The sequence below is a fragment of the Drosophila kikkawai genome, chromosome 2L, assembly GCF_030179895.1.
Source record: "Drosophila kikkawai strain 14028-0561.14 chromosome 2L, DkikHiC1v2, whole genome shotgun sequence".
Lineage (NCBI taxonomy): Eukaryota > Metazoa > Arthropoda > Insecta > Diptera > Drosophilidae > Drosophila > Drosophila kikkawai.
This window is the reverse complement of record NC_091728.1, coordinates 24,910,043-24,924,700: the sequence shown is the minus strand read 5'-3', so window position 1 is coordinate 24,924,700 and position 14,658 is coordinate 24,910,043. Positions and strand designations below refer to the sequence as shown.

Genomic DNA, 14,658 nt, shown 5'->3' with positions numbered 1-14,658 from the left:
ATAAACATCGAAACCAATCTGCAAGGGTATACAAACTTCGGCGTGCCGAAGTTAGCTTCCTTTCTTGTTTGTATTTCGTTTCTAAGAAGGTAAGAAAGTGTTGGTTCATTGAAAGATTACTTTATTTACATATACCAGGTGTAATTGTACTCTTTATTTGTTTATAAATTTAAATACAATAAGTGTTTAATTTTCTGCTTCTATAATGACTCTAATAAGAATTACGAGTTTTTAAGGCAGAGCATTATACATTATATTTATGTTAATTCATGAAATTGGCATAATTATGCTTCGATGGATGAATCCAATTCACACGCCAGCTTCAAGAATATAATAAAAAATACAACAAATAATATTTAATGGAGATTAAAATAAATAATGCTTAACAAGCTGAACTCTTTTTCCAACCTTATCTGGTAATTTTCAAGCCATCAAGTCCTGTTCAGATAAAGCTGTAATGGCTCCATTGGAGCCTCCTGTAAATATATGCAGTCAAGTGATTATATACACATTTACATATGCATCTGGGCAAAGTTTTTCAGGCTGCTCTGATGCCGCCTCGGCAAAGCTAACTGCTGCGCTTAACAAGAACTCTTTACGCCATGTTGCACATTTTGCGAATTGCGAGTGTTGCCAAGTTCAAATGGCTGTGAAAATGCACACGCTTTCCACCAGCAAGGACACCCTATCCTCGCCTTCCCGGAACAGCAGCAGCATCAGCAGCACCAGCAGCCATTTGATAGACATCACTAGCACTATATAGCCACCTAATGTCGCACGTGTTGCTAGTACCCAAACTTGACAAATAAAATGCACCAACTTTAGCCGCAAGCGAGACTATTTATATGTCGTTATGTGCACAACAGAGAATATATGGATTTCATATTTGGATATCTAGGAGAGCTCCACAAAACGCACCTCGGCCAGGCAGTGTAGGGCAAACAGGCGGCTTTGGGCCGCCATTATTAAGCCAGGATACATTTGATCCTCAACAATGATCATAGCCCGGACGGTCGTTTCTGCTTTGCGCCGCAGTCCTCGTCGTTTTCCCTTTCCGATCATCTTAGTCATAGGTGTTGTTGTCCTTGAAAAAATGTAATTATTTAAACTTATTCAATGAAAGCTTTTATCTTCTTTGCAGGCAGACCTTTAAAAAATTTACAAAAATTTGTTCTAGAAATATAAACTTCTTGGTATATTTCTCAATGAAACCCGAGGCCTTGATAGGGAAGACAAGGACTACTAGCTTAGGGAAGTCAGAACTATTTAGTTTCTTAAAAGGGTTGTTATTATTTAGACATTTTCTGGTAACGCTTTATAATTTTTTGTTTAAGCTTATAAATTAAATGCTATAGAATTTCTTTAATGTCATGCTTGGCTTGCATCCTGTATGATTAATATGTATAATCCTGACTTTATTCCATATTAATCATACGCAGTGTGGTTATAGCATAACTCAGAGAAGCTCTCTAAGTTGTATTAAATTTATCACTTAATTGTTTTTGATCTAAATTAAAAGTATATACATAAAAGGTAATCCTTAAATTTAGTTTAATATTTTCAAACCTTGGGGAAAACATAGCAATTTCCCCGCCATTGGTTTATTCTCCTGGACTTCTCCTGCTCAGATGACAATCGGTTAATTTGGGACCCTTTATACAGCGCAATCGCAAAGAGAGAGCGTAGAGAGAGTGAGAGAGTCAGGACCATTTTGGGCTGAGAGAAAAGCTCGTCTGTGGAAAATGCAACTAATTTTAATCAAAACATGTTTGCCCGCTCTTAGCCCCTTCCTGACCCCTTCAGCCATTTGATGGTCCCAGTCCTACCTTCGGCTGATGTTTGTTTCCATTCGAAGATTTCCATAGGAGAGAACATTTGATTGAATTGTTATTGTTACGAGAGCTGCCTGCCTGTGACTATGCTGTTGTTTGTGCAGATTTGTACCTAGCCTGTTTCCACGTCCTATTCTTCACCTGCTCCTCTGTTTTTCCGTTTTTCCGATGTTCCGTCATTGCCTTCGTTTGGGCTTTTCCATTGCCATTTGGAAAAGTGCACATTTGAGGCTGCGGCTTGTGTTTGCGTTTGTTTTGTGTGGAAATAACCATAGTTTTTGTACGTGAGTTGATTTTTGTGCATCTGGGGTTGGTGGTCAGGCGAATTGGTCTAGTTTTTGGTTGAGTAGCCATCGCCGTGTGCAACCCGAACTGCGACCATGACCTATTTTTGCCTCTTCTTCTCATTCACTCACTATGACTTCAATTGTGACACATTGAAGCGAATTTAAACTGGCTGTTATTCAAAGTCTATTTGCATATTATGGCCTTCGCTCGCACATACACACACCCTGGCAGACGTCATTTCCATATGTCAGTCATACCCTGACACCATCGGGTTCTGCAACTGCACTGAGGAAATTTCTTGGGTATTTTTGGTAGAATATTAATTACAAGGCTGGAGCCTAATTATGGGTCTATGTTTATAAATACGAATTAAAAGTGTTTAAATTATGTACTGATAAGTGGGTACGTTAAGTAAGACAGTATGTATGACAGGACCATTAAAATGCATTATTTACTTTTGTGTATTTATATCAGGGACCGTATAAAAGATTATTTTTGCATGGGTATTATAATTTCAGTCAGAAGTTTGCAAAGCAGGAGATCTTTCCGACCCTATAAAGTATATATATTCCTGATTAGCACCAACAGCCCAGTTGATCTAGCCATGTCCGTCTGTCCGTTTGCTCGTCTGTCCGTTTTAACACAAACTAGTGCCTCAGTTTTAAAGGTATCTGAATGAATCTTTGCATACAGTATTATGAATACTCTCATGACTATACATATCATATATCTGCCATAGAAGGGATCGAAGTATAACTTCGTTGTTTTTCAACGAATTTTCATCTTCTTTGAGATATGGTAATATTTTATTATTTCGAAATTTCGGTTTAGGAACCGATCGCAAGATGTGGGGAAAAATGTAAATTTAAAACTGTAACTCTGTAACTGTAAATTTGTGTTTAATATATATTTAATTGAAAACTGCAATCGTATATAAAGTTCGGCAAGTCAAACTTAGATTATTAATATTCATTGTAGTTTTTAATAAGCAAATTGTATTATCAAACATGCTTATGATATTTTTCAATGTAGAGTTATACATATTTTATATATTTTATATTTCTACATGCAGCGAACTAAGCTCAAAGGAGCGTCACACGTGTAATTGACGTAATTAGCTGGCTTTACTTGCATATGTGCGACATATGTGTATGTCAGTTACAGAATGGACTGTGTATCTTGATTACTCAAGCATAAATCAATTTAAAAACAGCAACGTGGAATACCTTAAAGAGTTTAAGTTATTATAAAGGTAGGTATTTAGCTTTATCTATTTTTAGAAAAAGAGTACTTCCTCATGATCTATTGTTTTCTGTGGCATTTTAAGGAGCTAGCCAGCGGGAACACTTCTTGCGATGCAATCTTGAGCCTTTAAATTTCAAGTTATCCTCGCTGAGCGCACCTGCAGCGAAATTGGTGGAATGAAACATTTTGCAGGCATGTTGTCGACATTTTTATGGCTGCCTCGTTCCAGCTTCCTTACGGCCCTCGCTCTCGGTCTCTGTCTCTCGCAGGTTACCCCTGCGGACTCTGCCTGGCAGCCACTTGGCTGCCCAATTAAAAGTTTTAGCACATTTTCACTTGAAATTAATTGTCGGTAAACGTAATTCATGTCCGAGAGGGAGCTCGGCAAAGCACGAGACGCACAACACGGGACTGGCAAATGTGGCCGAATGCAAGCGGCATCCATAAGACAGACACGGGTATTCGGGGCTTGTGCTACTTTGTAGTTGCCTGACTTGGCTAGCTGTTGCATACTTATGGACGCTAATGCCGGGACATTTCACCAAACTTCCCAATTTCGAAGGTAACCAGCAGGAAAACAACATCTCAAGTCGCTGGAGCTTGTCATTGCAGGAATTAAGATAGGAAAATTAAAGCTGTTAAATATTTTTTTGTAATTTTAGTTACAAGAAAATTGTCGGCAAAGTTTATTGACTTGCTTTCAATAGGCTCTTTTGAATAACGGATAGTTAAGTCTGTAATCTCAAAGAAAATTAGGTTAGTTTTTTTACAATGTAAAATTTAGAGGCCCAATTCTTGATACATTTTTAAGAGGTTATGATTAGTTTTTAAATAATATTTATTCAAGTTTTTCCTCGTACTCATTTAATATAAATTTTTAATTAATCATTATCATTATTTCTCTGTTATCTAGAGTTCTCGTATGCTTTGGAAATAGAAAATTTTCTATAAACACCAGAAAACATCATTAAACTGAAACTATATAAATCATCCTGGGCTGGCGGAGAGCAGTCGTGGAGGTTCCCTGGCTATTTGGCCCGCTTCCAGTCGTGGCCATAAATAACGCTGCACCGCCATTTAGGTGGGAACAAAATGAGAATTTTCAATTAAGTCAAAGGCCCCTGTCGATGGCATAGCCATGTCATTAGCAGGTAAAAGGCAATGCAGCGGCAGAAGCTGGAAAGGCGAGCAGTGCTGGACGTACTGGACATAAATTAAAATCGAAGCCGGGGGCCAATTTTATGTCCGTTTAATGGCCGTCCTCGGCAGGTATGTGCGCTGTGGTGTGGTCATAAAATGTCATGAAATGACTCGGGTCTATGTTTAAATAATGCCAACACAATTTTATTGAGAATCTACCGCTGGCAGGTGAAAATCGGTTGGGGCTCCTGGCCGCACCTAATTGACAATTCAAAATGTTTCGGGCGGCCAAGTGGAGCTGGTCATAAAGTTAATAAGCAATTTGCATAACAAATTGTCTAAAACGCTGGCAACATGTCGCATTGTGGCATTGCCGAGTGTGGGAATCCGAATGGCTGCCAATGTCCCAGCTAATTTTCCATGCACTGCGTTGCGTATACGCAGTGTGGGCCTGCCCGACCATCCCTAGGGCAGTCCCGGGAATGCATTTAATTGTTTCGAACTAGGGGATACCGACATCCCTTCCACCCACTTTTCTGAACCCCTTTGGGCATCCCCTTTCGGCCATGACACTTATTCGCTTCGGATTTTTGCAAATGTGCCTGGTGCTCGTAATTTATTCTCGGCCTGTTAATTAGCGCGACAACTTGCGAGCGTGGTGATTTGGATGCATAATTAATCGACAGCGGCAATACCCTCTAGGACAGGATTAGAAAGGAGCTTAAGCCAAGTGGGTCTTTTAAGGTCAAGGGTTTGTTTTCTCAATTTGATATAATTTAAACCTCAATTTTCATCCGCCTCCCCAGAAGCACCAGAGATGATATATAAATAGCCCCGATAGAGTACAGTTTCCTATTGTAATTTCCTAGATTTTCCTTCCGTTGGCCAAGCCTCTTGGGCTTCCTGGCGGCGCAGTTGCCCCTTCCTGTCCAGGGTATCTGAATAACATGGTTATGGGTGCATTTAGTGGACTTTCCACTGCAATTAGCCAGTGTCAATTGTTCATGCCACCGTGGGGGTGTGTGTGAGCTTGTGTCCTTGTGTGGGTGGGACATTAGTGGATTGTTTTTTTCACCTACGCATGCAAAATAAGCCCATATGCATATACATACACACGATGGCGTATAAGTTTGTATGTATATGTGGCGGAGAACTGAGCTAACTGCCATTTGCAGCTGTTTCTATTTCCGTTCACTGGCCACAAAGCTGCATCTCCTCCGCCTCCTGTCCATCCGTCAGTCGCTTCGTCCGTTCCATTTTCCCCCCCGGGGCACTACATCATTTGTAATTTGATGGCAGGCTCAGGGAGGCAGCTGGCAAGGAACTGGGCCTCAAAGTATGCAACACAATTGCGGCCAGGGCCATTATAATTGCAAACGCACACACACACACTCATCAAGCAGGACGTGCATGCTCAAATCCCATACCAGCAGCGGCGGCCATCGGAGATAGAATTGCTGTTAGCAGTTGCATTTTGCCTTGTGCTTTGTTATAATTAAATGATTATCAATTTGGCAAATATTTGATGGGTTCCAGCTTTGGCTGTGTGGAAGCAATCAGGCGTAAATTGATCCCAACCAGCACACAGATGAGTGACCAAATCGAGAAGTCCCAAGTCTAATAGCCTAAGGATCATAATGCGGAATAAGCACACATTTTATGCATGACTTGAACTGTTCGTTCGCTAATTAGGTGTATGGCTTTAATAGCTAATTAGGAAGTATCCTGTATCTCTAGTGCGTTATCTCTGGAGTACCTTTATCTTGGAGTACCTTATTCCAATTGCAAAGACTGTTCGAGTATAATATAGAGACACAACGAGAGAGATAGGTCACACAATGGAATTTTGAGAGGCAAAATGTCAAACTTTCTTTAAGATATTAAATCTAAAATAAAATAGGTCATTGTTTTCCCTACTCCGCTAGTAAATCAATCAATGAAGACACCGATCGGCTTATTTATTCCAGCGTTTTAGCATGTGTAATCATGATAGCTTATCTAATACTTTTCGGCACTTCTCGAGAGTTCATACTTTAGATTTACGAGTGCGAATTAACATTTAAGTGACTTCCGTTGGTCAACCGATAAGGCAACTCTATAAAGAGGCAGAGCCAGACATCGAACGACAGTAGTTCTCTACTAGACCAACATGAAGTTCCTCGTATTCCTCGCCTGCTTGGCTGTGGCCACAGCCAGCGTTGTGCCCTCCATGCCCGCCGGCAAGGCGGTGCCCGTGAAGGATATGCCACGCGCTGGCAAGATCGATGGCCGCATCACCAACGGCTACCCGGCGTACGAGGGCAAGGTGCCCTACATCGTGGGCCTGAGCTTCAACGACGGCACCCACTGGTGCAGTGGCTCTATCATTGGCCACACATGGGTCCTGACTGCCGCCCACTGCACGAACACCGCCAACCACGTGCTGATCTACTTCGGTGCCAGCTTCCGCCACGAGGCCCAGTACACCCACTGGGTGAGCCGCAGCGACATGATCCAGCATCCCGACTGGAACGACTTCCTGAACAACGACATCGCCCTCATCCGCATCCCGCACGTGGACTTCTGGAGCCTGGTCAACAAGGTGGAGCTGCCCAGCTACAACGATCGCTACAACAGCTTCTCCGGCTGGTGGGCTGTCGCCTCCGGCTGGGGTCTGACCGACAACAACAGCGGCATGTCCAACTACCTAAACTGCGTGGATGTCCAGATCATGGACAACAACGACTGCCGAAACTACTACGGCGGCAACTACGTCACGGACAACACCATCTGCATCAATACTGATGGCGGGCGCTCCTCCTGCAGCGGTGACTCTGGCGGCCCCCTGGTCCTCCATGAGGGCAATCGCATCGTGGGCATCGTTTCCTTCGGCAGCGGAGAGGGATGCACTGCTGGCAGGCCCGCCGGTTTCACCCGTGTCACCGGTTACCTCGACTGGATCCGAGACCACACCGGCATTTCTTACTAAATTGGTATGAAGAAAATAAATAAAATGAAGCATTTTTAAACAAAGAATTAAGAGAAATGATAGCTAAGTGTTAAAATATAGATTGAAGTTGGATGAAGACTTTAGAATGCATTCAATAAGAATATCAGTGGGGTTCATTCTTTCATTCATTCTTTTGAGGAATTCAAAGTCTTTTAATTGATTAATTAGCTTGTTAGTTGTTGTAGTTTCAAGTTGAGCATTTAAGATTAGGAATCGGAAATCTTAAATCAATACTCGATTAAGGCTAACCGATAAGCAAACCAAACCCCTTAACTTCGTAGCGATAAGATGTCAACCCCTTTGCATTTGATTACCATAACTAGATTTATGAGGAGCTATCAAAGCCAAATAAAACAAGTCAAGTGAGACCAACTGTGAGGTACCCGATACCCAAAATCAAAAGGAGCAATGAAATAACTATAATATTGCTATACTTTTTGAAAATTTCCAATTAAACAGATCGAAAGGCAAAAGAAAATGTTGACAATTGCTAGGAAGATGTTGCGCTACACCAAAATAAATTCAAATGTTGCTAGGAAAATGTTGAGCAATGGACAAACAGACTACCTACTGGTATATCGACTCGTCTGGTGATGCTTTATGGAATAAACAAGGATCCTTCTGCTTGTTACAAATGTTTTCAATTGGCACTATGGTATAATATTTTTTTACCCTATAGCTGTATAAACATAGATGCATTCAAGACTTTAATTTATTTGTTTCTCTTTATTTCATTTGTTTATAATTAGAGCCACATTAATTTCAGTTGCCATTGTAATCCCTAAGAAATTGGAGTAACAAAATCAATACGTAACGCCGAAAGCCGTAAAAAGAGCCAATAAATTACAGTGCCGTAAAACAAAACAGAAACTGCTCGAGCAGTTTACTTGAAAAATGAGTTTTTAGTGCAAGGACTCGCGAGGAGTAGGAGCAAAATCAATTCGCTGAGCCATTTGGCCGGCTCAGCGTGTAATTTCTCGATTTTCGGGCATGCCCAGTCTCTCGCTATATTGCTCCTGTTGTTCTGGTTAATTTGGTTCTATATACAGACACACAGGAAAAAATCCAGGTCTGTATAGAAGTATTCTAGGTAAAATTTTCGAAGAAATTTATTAAAGAAACCTTAATTTGAAATATATTACATAGAATATCAAAGTATTAAAAAGACTAAATTTGAATTTAAATACTAACTGTACATTGTTTTCTGGGTGAAACTTCGAGGGGCAAACTCATCGGGCAGGGAGTGTCAAATGGAGGTTGTCTAGGACTTGACTATTTATAAGCTGCCGGCACGAAGACTCTTCGCCCGCGTCGTCCTGCTCGTGTTTCCTGCCTCGGTGTTCCTTTGTTCCCGAGGATTGCAATAAATCGAGTGACTGCTGGAGGTATGCGTTCGAGTTAAGTGCCTGGATGGAGAATTATCCCGGCGCTTAACTGGAAAGTGGCACGGATAAATGGCTCCTACCCAGTGGATATACGATAGCAGATAATGCTGTTTAATGATAAGACTTTCCAACAAACAAGGAGAAAGGACGAGTTCTCAAGGGGAGGTATTATTTATAGAAATAAAGGTACTGATAAATTACGCTTAGAAAAACGTTTTTTTGTTTATTAAAGCTCCTCAGAAATTACAACGTTATGCCGAGTCCCTTGATCTTTTCATCGAGCCAGCCACGCAGGTAGGGCACATTGGCGTACACGGCCGGAATGTCATCTTCGGCACACTCCACGCCCCAGGAGACGATGCCCACCAACTGGTAGCGGTCCCTCTCGCCTGGCATCGTGCAGAAGAGCGGGGAGCCGCCGTCTCCCTTGCATGTGTCCTTGCCAGGATCGCCGCCGGCACAGATAAAGCTAGGGCGGAGCCGGAATCGGCTCTCCAGCCTCGTGAGGCGCAGCTTCGCCTGGCACTCGCTATGCTCCACAAGCGGCAGATTAATCCGCTTGAGTACCTGCTCCAGCTTGTCACTCTTGGCATCCTTGGAGCCCCATCCCGTGGCGAAGCAGTTGGAGGATAGCAGCTGGCTAATCAGCTGCGGCGTCTGAGGAGGCGGGAGGCAGAGTGGCTGAATATGTGGAGCCAGCTGAACGGGTTCCTCCAGCAGCAGCAGGGCGATGTCGTTGAAGAACACATCGGGGTCGAACTCGGGATGCATGATGATCTCCTTGATGCGCCGACTCTGGTGGATGTACGGCTCGTTTACACTGTTCAAATCCCACTCGCCTAGCCGGGCCACCAGGGTGTCCACCGTCTCATTGACCACATTGTGCGAGCTGGTGACCACCAGCTGAGGATGGATGAGCGTTCCGCCGCATAGGAACTTTTGCCGCCCGGTGAAGATTCCCACCATCCAGGGGAATTGGCCGAAAATGGACACGTCCTCCTCATAGTTGAACTTGTCTTCGTCGGGAATCAGGCCCTTCGGGTTGCTCCAGCCGCAGCTCGTGTACTTGAAGTCCTTCTGCTTCTGCACATAAGGACTTTCGCTGTCGTCCACCTAAAAAAAAGATTATTAGTCTGGGCATCTCTACCGAAGTTACTCCATTTTTATGAACTCACCTTCTGGCTAACCTCACAGCAGCGGTAAAGGGATTTGGAACACTGGGTGTTGCCGAGCCTGGGATTGATAAGGGTGATCCCCGAGTCGTTGATGACGTTGTCCCGGCACAGCTTGCGCGGCACGCATTCCATGTTCAAGCCGCAGCTCTCATTGGGCTCAGGTTCTGGGACCCGGCTCACTTTGTCCCGAATCGAGTTAGTGGCGTCCCAGCTCTCGAGCTGCTCCTTCTCGCAACACATCAAGCTAACACCGCAGGAGCGGGCTATCCGCGGACTAATGCGCTTCCGGCCGGCGTTATCCGATTCCTGGCAGCGCTTCACTGTTGTACAGAGCTCGCTCTGTTGGCACATCGACGAAGAAAAGTCCTGGGCTCGGGAAAAGTCGCTCTCCAGGAGGATCAGTAGGAGGAACACTGCTGAAGTAAATGGTGTTGTTCTACTTGCCATGGTTGGTCGAGCACTGGCGGAGCAAAGAGCAGATGGAATAGAGAACACACAGTTAGAGATAAGAGGCATCCTAATCTCGGGCAATGCACCAGCAAAGGTTATCATCAAATATTGCATTTTATTTTTTATTTTGTACACATATAGTTCAGATCACTCACAAAACCATAAAGCTAGGGTGGGTTTTCAGTTTAATTTTAAGTATTTATAAAATGTAAAATTTATCAAATGGACTTTACTTGTTCACCTACAACAAGTATTTGTATTATTTAAAATTTATTTTATATCGCATTTTTACGTAATATCCAACAAAAATAATTCATTAAATTTGATGACACTTCGAATCGTATATAGCCTTGTTCACGCTTGAGGTTTAAGTTTATATATTTGGCTTTTACGAAAACGTATTATTCTTTCGTATTATTCTTTCCATCCATTGTTCTCCTTCATATTTGTAGCTATTGTTTAGTTTTGATTTTTTAAGAGCCCGATTGGGCTTTGACTCAGGCATATTTGTATTTTGTTTTGTATAAAACTACACACACCATAAAAAATACTAATTAAAATTACTAGTAGTCATTAAGATGTTTTTTATTACTAAAATAATTATCATTTCACTTATTTTTACTAATATACGTAAAAGAAACCGAAGTTTTCATTGGAACTGCGTTATCACCAGCTGACTTTTGCAATCACTTTTATATGGTATATACGAGTATTATAGTTAAATTCACTTATGTATCCGCATTCGAAGGGGTATATACGAGAAGCACCTACGTATATAGATTTCGGAGATGGAAGCCGCCGATCCCAGAACGATGTTAAAGCTTGGATTTCGCCAAGTCGACTGAGTGGATCGAGTGGAACTCAAAACCATTTATAGAACCGGCTTGGGAGATTCCGAAAACAGCTGAAAGCGAGGGGATGGGAGAGAGATAACACTGCGATTGGGAGAGCAGGAGAGCGCATTTAAGGTGACAAGTTCTAAGAGAATAGAGAGAAAAGAAAAGCTCTAGCATCTTACTCGGAATATACTCTCGCAATCGGCCCACGGGGCGTATGGAATCCGAGTGAATGAATCTGGTCTTTCCCCATTCCAGCCTATGTTGATGGCCAGTCTCTCGGTGATCTCTATCGCGATAATCTAAATATAAGCATACGATAAGCTACGAGGTGAGCGGCGACTGCAACCAGGTGTGCTGGGAAAACCCCTGCTTCAAAGTGGAAAGCCCTTTAGTTGAATGTTACAATTAAGATCCAAGAAAAGTAATTTCATCTTCACTATAATCTTCGTTTCTTTAGTATTAGTATTGAAAAAATCATTTTTATGTAAAAGCGTGCCTTATTTTCTGTTTAAACTACAAAGTAATGCCGAGTTCTTTGATCTCCTCATCGAGCCAGTTGCGCAGGTATGGCACATTGGCATAGACGCCTGGGATGTCCTCCTCGCCACACTCCACGCCCCAGGACACGATGCCCACCAACTGGTAGCGGTCCCTTTCGCCTGGCATCGTGCAGAAGAGCGGGGAGCCGCCGTCTCCGTGGCAAGTGTCCTTGCCAGGATCGCCGCCGGCACAGATAAAGCTAGGGCGGAGCCGGAATCGGCTCTCCAGCCGCGTGATGCGCAGCTTCGCCTGGCACTCGCTATGCTCCACCAGCGGCAGATTGATCCGCTTGAGTACCTGCTCCAGATTGTCAACTTTGGCATCCTTGGAGCCCCATCCCGTGGCGAAGCAGGTGGAGGATAGCAGCTGGCTGATCAGCTGCGGCGTTTGAGGAGGCGGGAGGCAGAGTGGCTGTATGTGCGGAGCCAGTTGGACGGGCTCCTTCAACTCCAAAAGGGCAATGTCGTTGAACAATTTTTGTGGATGGAAATCCGGGTGCGTGATGATCTTCTTAATGCGCCGACTCTGGTGGATGTACGGCTCGTTTACACTGTTCAAATCCCACTCGCCTAGCCGGGCCACCAGGGTGTCCACCGTCTCGTTGACCACATTGTGCGAGCTGGTGACCACCAGCTGAGGATGGATGAGCGTTCCACCGCACAGGAACTTCTGCCGCCCGGTGAAGATACCCACCATCCAAGGAAACTCGCCGAAGACGGAGACGTCCTCCGTGTAGTTGAACTTGTCTTCGTCGGGAATCAGGCCCTTCGGGTTGCTCCAGCCACAGTTCTTGTACTTAAAGTCCTTTTGCTTCTGCACATAAGGACTTTCGCTGTCGTCGACCTAAGAAAGGGAAAGGGTGTCCCAATATTATCTTTATTATTCTTTTCAGGTGTTTTATTGCGACTCACCTCCTGGCCAACCTCGCAGCAGCGGTACAGGGACTTGGAACACTGCGTTTTGCCGATCCTTGGATTTATGAGGCTGACTCCAGCGTCATCGATAATGTTGTCACGGCACAGCTTCCGCGGCACGCATTCCATGTTTAGGCCGCAGCTCTCGTTGGGCTTTGGTTCTGGGAACCGGCTCACCTTGTTTTGGATCGACTTTTCTTCCTCCTGAAAAGTATCCCAGCTCTTGAGCTGCTCCTTATCGCAACACATCAAGCCCTCACCGCAAAAGCGAATGGCTACTCTCGGTTTGATAACCTTCTGGCCGGAGTCATCCGACTCTTCGCAACGCTTCACTGTCGTGCAAAGCTCGTTCTGATGGCACTTCGGTGATGGAAAATCCTGAGCATTGACTCCAATCGCAAGGAGGATCAGCAGGAGGAGCATAGCCGGCGCCATCTGTGATGGAAGTTACATAGTTTTTCATTGGAAGTGATTAATAAAAAGCGCGACTTGAATGATCAATAATATATAAACGAGTAAGATCTGCTGCACTCAAAATTTCCATAATGCACTAGTATATTCGCATTCGAGCACCTACTTGTATTGACTGTGGAGATAAATGTCGCTGATCCGATGATGTTTCAGCTTCAGTTTCGCCAAGACAACTGAGTCGCTTGGTAGGAAATCTAAGCAATTTATAAAACCGGCTAGAGAGAGTCTGTACAGCATTTTATTTCCAATATAGTAATGATTAAATCGTAATAACTCGCCATGGATGAGTTATTGTTGGGCCAACGGGGCGTATGGAATCTGAATGAATGTTTTAGGTATTTTCATCCAGGTGAGTGCCTCATTTCAACTACATCAGATAACATTGCTTGTTGCATTCTAAGAAAATTGCATTTCTATTTGGTTATTATTAAAATGCATTTTATTTTGATAAAATTTAAATTTATGGGATTGAACTTTCAGAACTTTTGTATAAATCGTAATTCAAGTGGCGCCGTGCGATTCCTCAGATTATGTTTGGACGTTGTCCTCCTAAAAAAGTATTTTCATCAAAGAAAAAATAAGTAAGAACTAAGATTCAAAAACTAATTTTATATTTTATCCGCTTACCTTCGGTGGCACCTTACAGCAGCGATCAAGAACTCTGGAGCAAACATGGCCGGTCTGGCCGATAATGGGAGTAATGAGGCTGACCCCATCGTCCTTTATAATCTTGTCCCGGCACAACTTCCGTGGCACGCACACCATGTTGATTCCGCAGCTCTCATCGAAGACCGAATAATCCTGGACTGACGGGGAACTCGGCTTTGCCAGGGCCAAGGTCAGCATGAGCAGGAGGACAGCTGGGATCAGCCAGCTGCACCGGTTAGTTAATCCAAACGCCATTGCAGGACGAGAATGATCCGAAACTAGAGTAATTTTAGGTATTTATTTAATGCCCAGCTAGTAGAATTCAGCAGTAGTGATGTTAAAGCACTTATTTAATTTAAATAATTATTAAAATGTCACTTAATATTTAAAGTTATAGTTAGTTAGTTAGAAACTGAGTGCAATTTGCTATTGCATTTAATTGAATGCAAATGCGAAGTTTTTTATTGAAACTGATTTGCAAACAGCGAATGACAGAGCGACTAGTCCACATTATATATTAAAGACTGCTCTATGATGCACTTATGTAGAGTATTTATAGAAGTACATCTATGTATTTATATGCCTATGTACCTTTAAGATCTGGAGATACGCGCACCGAAGATAATCGCTAAGCTTGGGTTTCACCAAGTCAACTGATTGTCTCGAGCGGAACTCATAAGCATTTATAGAACCAGCTTGTGGGATTCCAACGGCACAGAGACGAGAGACTCCGATCGGGAGA

The 14,658-nt window shown here is 43.2% G+C and overlaps 3 protein-coding genes and 1 long non-coding RNA gene across 4 annotated transcripts; 1 reads left to right on the top strand and 3 right to left on the bottom strand.

Moving 5' to 3' along the window:
- Nucleotides 1–820: 820 nt before the first annotated feature.
- LOC121502438 (uncharacterized) lies at nt 821–1,299 on the bottom strand. Its single transcript, XR_005991001.2, has 2 exons — nt 1,148–1,299; nt 821–1,084 (listed from the first exon to the last, which is right to left on the bottom strand). It is a non-coding gene; the product is annotated as an uncharacterized lncRNA (long non-coding RNA).
- Nucleotides 1,300–6,654: 5,355 nt separating this feature from the next.
- Nucleotides 6,655–7,520, top strand: Jon44E (Jonah 44E). Its single transcript, XM_017172373.2, has one exon. The coding sequence runs from the start codon at nt 6,655–6,657 to the stop codon at nt 7,471–7,473; it is 819 nt and encodes a 272-aa protein (XP_017027862.1). The 3' UTR covers nt 7,474–7,520.
- Nucleotides 7,521–9,076: 1,556 nt separating this feature from the next.
- Nucleotides 9,077–11,351, bottom strand: LOC108078561 (phenoloxidase-activating factor 2-like). The gene is made up of 3 exons (XM_017172480.2): nt 11,276–11,351; nt 10,055–10,514; nt 9,077–9,992 (listed from the first exon to the last, which is right to left on the bottom strand). The coding sequence occupies exons 2-3, from the start codon at nt 10,499–10,501 to the stop codon at nt 9,123–9,125; spliced, it is 1,317 nt and encodes a 438-aa protein (XP_017027969.1). The 5' UTR covers nt 10,502–10,514; nt 11,276–11,351; the 3' UTR covers nt 9,077–9,122.
- A 414-nt stretch (nt 11,352–11,765) lies between these two features.
- LOC108078507 (phenoloxidase-activating factor 2-like) lies at nt 11,766–14,584 on the bottom strand. The gene is made up of 5 exons (XM_017172410.2): nt 14,508–14,584; nt 13,896–14,194; nt 13,375–13,817; nt 12,795–13,232; nt 11,766–12,726 (listed from the first exon to the last, which is right to left on the bottom strand). The coding sequence occupies exons 4-5, from the start codon at nt 13,230–13,232 to the stop codon at nt 11,857–11,859; spliced, it is 1,308 nt and encodes a 435-aa protein (XP_017027899.1). The 5' UTR covers nt 13,375–13,817; nt 13,896–14,194; nt 14,508–14,584; the 3' UTR covers nt 11,766–11,856.
- Between the last annotated feature and the right edge of the window lie 74 nt (nt 14,585–14,658).